The sequence below is a fragment of the Aricia agestis genome, chromosome 3 (assembly GCF_905147365.1).
Source record: "Aricia agestis chromosome 3, ilAriAges1.1, whole genome shotgun sequence".
In the NCBI taxonomy this organism is placed as follows: Eukaryota; Metazoa; Arthropoda; class Insecta; order Lepidoptera; family Lycaenidae; genus Aricia; species Aricia agestis.
Genome location: NC_056408.1, coordinates 7353043 through 7361142, shown reverse-complemented (window position 1 = coordinate 7361142; position 8100 = coordinate 7353043). Strand labels below are relative to the sequence as shown.

The window sequence follows — 8100 nt, the reverse complement described above, 5'->3', positions numbered from 1 at the left end:
TAAAAATTCCATCCATCAAAGAGGAAATAACAAAGTCTTGCACGAAATACAAGCTTCGCCTGGATATCCATCCCAACGATCTTGCTCAGAATCTTCTCAATAAAAGATGTCACAATAGACTGAAACGTCATAACATTCTAGACCTTGATAAGAGATTCAGAGAAAAAAGGAAAATAAAATAATGTAGAGTTCCTGTCACTGGGTAGGAATCTCTGAACCGCCAATATCAGCTCACCACATCTGCTTATAATCCGTGGATTGATCGCAGATAATACTCGGAAGAAAAAAAACTATAACTTTAACTTTAACTTTACCCACGCCTCTGGTGCAACCCAGTCTAAGTCAAATATTTATTGTAGTCCTCTGGGCCGCTTGCACCATTTCAGTTGAAGTTAACCCTGTGTTAAAAATTAAAATATAATACTTTTTCTTTCATAAATACGTGAAACGACAGGAATAGCAATATGATATACTAGCTGTTGCCCGCAACTTCGTCCGCGTGAATGTATGTTATTAAAATCGAGATTTAGAAAATTTAACACCCATCTACGACTCTTTTATTTGGATCTATATTACACACGAAATGTTTAATTTAATTCACCTCAGATACTATCGTCTTGAAAAATCCTTTCTTCGAAGGTAAACAAATTGGAATTTGCTGTGTTAGACTGTTGCCAATAATGACAAAAACGCTTGAAGGCACCGATTAAGTTCCTACGAGTATGGTTCCTATAGCGCTGTCCACGATATCACCGTAGTATGCGACATCAGATTTACACTGTAGGTTTTCTAGCATTGTAGTTCTTTCGTCTTGGCAGAAAAAACTCTCCCAGAGAACATGTTGAGATGTTTATTCAAACATACTGCCTTCGGTCGTACATATTCTACCATTTCTACCTATGTGCTCGAACGATGCTAGTAACTTAGATCCGTAAAGTTTGACTTTAAAATTTCCATGGCCGGTAACGAATTGAGATACACAATGGTCAATATCCATCCATGGTTTGGATAATCGTTTACAAATATTAGGAAAAGTTTTAAAGATCGACCTTTGCTAGAATTGGTAATTACTTCGGTTGTCGTTGTAAATTTCGAGGAGTTCCTTCAATTCCATTACTTATCAAGTTACCGTTTTTAGGGTTCTGTACCCAAAGGGTAAAAATGGGACCCTATTACTAAGACTTCGTTGTCTGTCCGTCTGTCTTCTCCAGGCTGCATCTCAAGAACCTTTATAGCTAGGGTTCTGAAATTTTTACAGATTGTGTATATCTGTTGCCGCTATAACAACAAAATATACTGAAAACAAAATAAAATCAATATTTAAGGAGGGCTCCCATAAAACAAACATGATTTTTTTGGCCTTTTTTGCTCGATATCAGTAATGACAACAGGCAGGCAGTTGAAATTTTCACAGAATCCTTAATTATATGTGTACTTTAACAATTAATAATATAATTAGAATATAATTAAAGTTTAAGGGGGGCTCCCATACAAAAACACAACTTTTGGCCTATTTTTTCTCTATAGCGGTACGGAACCCTTCGTGCGCGAGTCCGACTCGCACTTGGCCGATTTTATTGTAAAAAAAAAAATGGTATCAAATTCTTGCAATCTATACAACAAAAAACTAATTTTGAAAATCTGACCACAAACAGCAAAGTAAACATTAACTCCTCCTTTTTTGAAAGTCGGTTAAAAAAAGTATCTAAGATGTTGACCAGGGATGTAAGGTATTATCATGCCCAATTTCATTAAAATCGGTCCAGCGGATTCAGAGATTAGCCTGTACAAACAGACAAACAGACAGAGAAACAAAAATGTCAAAAACAGTTAAAATGTGTTCTATTACTCTTCTAACATGCCCCTGACTCGTTTTTTCAAGTTTATTTTCAATGTACAAAAATTTTACTTCTACGATTTTATTATAAGTATAGATTTTAACGGTTACCATTAACGTAAATGGACCCTAGTATAGATTATAAAACAAATAATAAAAACATGTTTAAAACAAAGCGAGTCTCACATATCTTTTAATGCTTTAACAACACATATATTGTACATGAGTTGGTTCTGTAACCTAGTCCAGGAGTTGTTGACAATTTTCTCGACACTGTCCAATTCCTCTTTCAATTCTTCGCTCTGAGCTATTTCTTTCGTATGCAACTTTAGGAACAGTCCCAAATACGACTGCACTAGTTCAAAATCTTTATTACTCCTTAACATAACTTCTAGTAACTTAATAAACTGTTTCATAACACTTATAGATCCGCCTGCGTCTAAGCCCATACTCGTCATCTCTGCTTCTATACCCGAAGGCGACAAAGTCTTTAACTTGTCTACACACTTCATATAATCATCATCACTTGCACAGCTGTCTAATCGTTTACAGAATGGTGTCAAGGTAGATAAGGAACTCGGTATCAAGAGCTTTTCTGATCCTTGTTTCTCCTTTTCTAAATCAAACTCTAGTTCTAAGCTTGGGATGGTTGGTAAAAAGAATGGTGCTGATTTTGGCACAGTGAGAGGTGTTTTGGGCTTGTTTCTCTTCTTTATAATGTCTAGGTTGAGGAGATTGAGCCATCTGGATGTGGACTGTCCAGACAATGTGATGAGTTCTTCGCTGATCTGTTCCGGTGACTTGTATTCTGGCTCCTCGCCTAGATCTATTATGCCAATGTCTTCTATATCAGGCTTCTCTGCTGCCGTTGTTGGTAATTCTGAAAAAAAATATATAATTTATCATCCATCCATACTTACATAGACGTGAAAGTGTTTCTGTTTGTGTTACCAATTTGGACTTTAATGTCTAAACCTATTTGAATGAAATGCTAAAGTGCGTTTTTTTTCTATTACCTATTTACGGTTAAACTGCTGAACCAATTTAGATGAACATTTTAAGTTCCGAAAAGGTAATACCAAAGTAATCAGCAGAACGGGAAGACGAATGGACAGAGAGATAATATTAGGAATCCTTGCAAATACTACGGAATTTTGAAACCAAATAATAAATTAAAATTTACCAAAAGGGATACTCACTCAACTGTGGTATATTAACAGCATTTCTGTCTATGGGTTTAAGGTATATTTTTTCGTAAAGCAGTCTGTTAGCCCATAGGAACACACCAAGCTCCCCAACATGTGTGGTTGCCAAGTAATCTCCGGTTGGAGACATACTTAAAGAAGTACAGGGTTGCTCCACCTAAAATATAGAAAACATACCTAATTGAATCTCAAACACTCACATTCGTTCTGAATGTATATTACTGAAACCGGCTAAGGAATATTCTGTTTACTCTAAATTACATCATTATGCCAAAACAACTCACAGAAAATATGTCCACCAGCTGTGCACTTGGTATGTCCCATGTACAAATTGTGCAGTCCATTGAAGAGGTGACAAGCCATCTAGAAAAACAAGGTTTATTAGTATCTAGTAAGGAAATCACACATACAATGCTACAAAGTACAAACAAAACCTTACAATGTGACATTGTTTTTTAATGAAATAAAGGGGGCATACGAGCAAACGGGTCACCTGATGGAAAGCAACTTCCGTCTCCCATGGACACTCGCAGCATCAGAAGAGCTGCAAGTGCGTTGCCGGCCTTTTAAGAGGGAACAGGGTAATAGGGGAGAGTATGGAAGGAAAGGGAAGGGAATAGGGGAAGGTAGGGAAGGGAATAGGGTAGGGGATTGGGCCTCCGGTAAACTCACTCACTCGGCAAAACACAGCGCAAGCGCTGTTTCACGCCGGTTTTCTGTGAGAACGTGGTATGTCTCCAGTCGAGCCGGCCCATTCGTGCCGAAGCATGGCTCTCCCACGTATAAAATATGACGACATGACAAAGAATATGAAATATTTACGTATTTATACAGAGCAAGAAGCAGTATGTTGTAATTATAGCTCTAAAAAGTCTTAAATAGAATTTACTAAAATACTGCTTCTTAGGTAAATGCAAGAAATTACCTGCTTTGATAATCAAAATCTATGTCATTTATTTTCCCTACGTGGCCTTCAAATTTCCTCACAATATTCATTGTGTCTATATCAACAAGGGTTATTGAGAAGTCTTCATTGGCTAAGGCTAGGAGGCCACTGTCTCTGTGGCATTTTGTACTGCTTACTGACTCTTCCAACCTCAATACATGGTATGGATGTGTAGCTGAAAGGAAATGTTAAAAGGAACAAACGAATATGTCAGTATTATATTATCAAGCAATACTGTAGTTAGAAATTTCAGTGATTTCTAATAAATATACCTAATACAGACATAAGATAAACCTACACATTCATCATAAATTACTGTAGCATAACTAATATTACAAATTGGAAAGATATCATAGTTATATTATTGGCATTATCATTATCATTATTGGACATGATTTATTATTGAATAGTGCATGGTATGAAATCTTTTGTGCAAAGTAAATACCTGTTTTGAAGTACCAGAACTTTAATTTATCATCAGCCCCAACAGTGATTACTCTTTGATTGCACAAGTCAGTCTCCACACCCCTGATAGCTCCCTTGTGTGCAAGTTTCTTCTCCTTTCCATAATGCCCTCTGTATATACCAGACTGCATATTAAACTTGTGAACTTGGCCATTACTATAACCTAAAAAAAAGAAAAAAAAGCATTAATGTAAGTAAAATGATTATAATAACAAGAAAAAACTAAATTAAGAACTTTTATAGAAATATAACATAGTACAAAATTTATTGTATAACCTTCTTGAGTATGTATTATAGGGTTGCTGAGGATTCCTCTTCCGCTTCCTCATAATGAGGAAGTTCCGCAATATTTTGGGTTCCTCAACCGTTACCGCATCCTCATAAATAAAAATAAAAAAATCCTCTTCCGCTATGGCTTCCTCAAAATTTAAGAGGAATTTATGAGGAATTTCACTGCGCATGCGCGTCGCGTATCCAATCATGGCAACGCACACGCCAGAGCACGAGAATTGTATCATTCACTCATCTTTTTAAGGTTCCGTACCCAAAGGGTAAAAACGGGACCCAATGTCCGTCTGTCTGTCTGTCTCCAGACTGTATCTCAAGAACGGCTATAGCTAGCCTTCTGAAATTTTCACAGATTGTGTATTTTTGCTGCCGCTATAACAAAAAATACTAAAAACAAAATTAAATTAATATTTAAGGGGGGCTCCCATACAACAAACTTAATTTTTTTGGCCAATTTTTAATATAATAATGGCAACAGGTACGCACTTGAAATTTTCACAAAGTCCTTAATTGTATGTGTACTTTAATGATTAATAATAATATTTAAAAAAAAATAAAAAAATTAAAAATTAAATCCCATACAAAAAACACAATTTTTGGCCAATTTTTTCTCTATAACGGTACGGAACCCTTCGTGCGCGAGTCCGACTCGCACTTGGCCGATTATTTTTGTGTGCGTGTGTTGTGTACTATGTGACTGAGCTCCTGCTTAACTGCTGGACCGATTTTGATGATTCTTTATTGTGTGTGTTTTGAGAATGGTTTAGATTCATAGTTTGACCCACTGGAAAATGCCCTTTTCATTATTTTTTGTGTAATGTATGTACCTAGTTTTATGTACAGACTGGACAAAGGCTTTTTGTTTGGGTCAGCTAGTATTTATAATTTCCTATCATCCCATTCCTCATCCGCATCCTCTTCCTCAAAAAATATCCTCTTCCTCATCCGCATCCTCTAAATTTGCGCGTGACAATTCCTCTTCCTCCTCCTCTTCCTCATAATCACTTCCTCAACAACCCTAATGTATTATAATTTATATGGCCTATACCTAAAGGCCCGTATAAAAAGTCAGTACTCAAGATGCGACCCGGTCTCAAGATGCGGTTCGGCTCTGTGATTGGTCCAAATTTTGACAGCCAACCAATCACAGAGCCTGAACCGTGTCTTGAGACCGAGATGCATCTTGAGTACTGACTATTTATACCGACCTAAGACTTACCAATAACAACAAAGTTTCCACAGTGGGTGACAGTGAGGCATGTTGCTGACACTCCCTTATCCATCTCTGGTGGTTTCAACTTGTGTTTGCCCATTGCTATTCTATTGTAAGACCATGTGGTAGCCACATACATCCCTCGGTGCAGTGATGCTATGCTATCCCACTGTTTATCTCTCTGCATGCAGGAGCTAAGATTTGATATTGGAGGTAATATATGCTTGTCATACTGCAGTCTCTCTGGAAATTTAAGAAGATAATAATTTCTTTTCTAGCCATCAAGCCCCAAGCGGCCACCGGCGGCCGCATAACAATTGTATAACTATTGTGTCTGTGATTGCCATGATCGAGGTATTAATATGAGTATACAATAGTATTAAATTACTAATTTAGTTTAATAATGTAAGGTTTTCTAGCCCATAAAACAGAATGGAACTTATTTTAAAAATAAAGTCTCATAAAAATAAAAAAATGATTCAACAATTATTATTGCCAACAATCAACAATTATTATTATTGCCAACAATCAACAATTACTATTACTGCCATTACAAATTAAATATTTTTAAATGTGAGAATAACTTACTTTTCTTCTTGGAAGCCTCTCTATTATGGGAAGCTTTGCCCATACTTTTGTTGAATGTCTCCGTGACTGTGTTCATGATGTGCAAGCTGCTGTCATTACCAGCAGCCAGAATGTTCTCCCCGGTCGGCTCACAGTATCTTATTAAATGTGGTGGCAGAGCATGACCTTGCCTGAAAAGATTACAAATTACTTGTAGATCTCTTTATTTAACTTACATTGGTATTCAGCCAAAAACACAGCAAAATATGAATCATTATAAGAATACAAAATTTAAAAATTATAGGCTATCACCTCTTTTTCAAAAGCCTGGCACCTCCATCAGGCATATCAAAAATCCACATCTTAAGTGAGTTGTCCTCTGAATTAGTTACCATTAGAGGCTCAGACATTAAACATTGTAATCCCGCTATTTTCCCAAAATGAGCAGACTGGATTTGAGACATCACTCTTTTCTCTTCTAAATCCCACATAACTAAATGTCCTTTGTTGCTTCCTGTGACCATTATGGGTACACCGTCCATCCTAAATGACAAGGAACTCACTTTTCCCCAGTCATGTACAAATTCCATAACTATGGTATCATATCGGAGGTTGTGTAAAATTATCTTTCCATTTTGTAGAGCGATGGCAACGACGTCTACCGCCGGGGCAGGCTCCGTGACGACCACGTTTGATCCCCAACCTTTGAATGTGTACACTAGCTTTGATGTCCGAATGTTCCATAGTTGTAGTTCACCCTGATTGCTTCCAAGCAATATTTTATTCAGGTAAGTGGGTGGATGACATATCGTAGTAATCTGGAAGCTCTTCGCATCGAAATTTAACTCCAGAAATTCAGTTTCCTCCTTTATATCGAACACTTTCAACACATTGTTTTCGTCTATCGAAATTAAGTGAACTGCGAACGGGAGGATTTTATGGACTGGAGCTTCGTGACCTTTGTATACGTGCTTCAACTCACTGCCTCTTCTCCAAGCGTAGATGTTGTTTTCGCTGGCCGTATAGACGTGGAAGTTGTCGCCGCTCATGCAAGTGATCGGACCGGGATGCTCGCCGCTGACGCTGAGCAAACGGAATTTGTCGCATCCGTACGTATGAAACCACTTCCCCACGCTTGTACATAGCAAGGTTTCGCCTCTCCTTTTGATATAACGCGACACAAATGGCACATGTGTACTAACATAACCTAAAACTCTTGCACCGGCAAAAACTCTACTACATGATTTTTCTTCGGGCATTTTTGCCTTAGTTCTTAAATCTTTTCAAATTTAAAGAAACATTGAATTTATTTAAGTGCATAAATACGGTTCTTTTTTAGACTTGTAAAATAATAACAACATCACATGAACCATTTGGACGTAGTTATGCAGAAATGTTCCAATCACAGATTACTACACAGATTACGATTACTAGTATATATTTGTTCCAATCCACATGTCATGCTAAAATGAGTTCAATATACAGATCTGCGTATTTTTACATCTACTACTTGTTTCATTAATCTGTTTCAGTCCTCAAGTGACAGTTTTAGGTATTTTATTTTGACATTATGTTCCAA

General features: G+C 37.0%; 1 protein-coding gene across 1 annotated transcript; it reads right to left on the bottom strand.

Moving 5' to 3' along the window:
- Nucleotides 1-2001: 2001 nt before the first annotated feature.
- LOC121740324 (WD repeat-containing protein 36) lies at nt 2002-8001 on the bottom strand. Its single transcript, XM_042132993.1, has 8 exons — nt 6834-8001; nt 6543-6712; nt 5961-6197; nt 4434-4616; nt 3968-4163; nt 3327-3405; nt 3037-3199; nt 2002-2717 (listed from the first exon to the last, which is right to left on the bottom strand). Exons 1-8 carry the CDS (start codon nt 7778-7780, stop codon nt 2020-2022), a joined length of 2673 nt encoding a protein of 890 aa, XP_041988927.1. The 5' UTR covers nt 7781-8001; the 3' UTR covers nt 2002-2019.
- Between the last annotated feature and the right edge of the window lie 99 nt (nt 8002-8100).

Bases quoted from the DNA above. Each gene is read 5' to 3' on its own strand.
- LOC121740324 (XM_042132993.1), bottom strand. From the start codon at position 7,780: ATGCCCGAAGAAAAATCATGTAGTAGAGTTTTTGCCGGTGCAAGAGTT. The intron at 4,617-5,960 runs GTAAGTCTTAGG...TCTTTTTTTTAG, and splicing joins TGGAAACTTTGTTGTTATTG to GTTATAGTAATGGCCAAGTT. The intron at 4,164-4,433 runs GTATTTACTTTG...ATTTCCTTTCAG, and splicing joins GTTCTGGTACTTCAAAACAG to CTACACATCCATACCATGTA.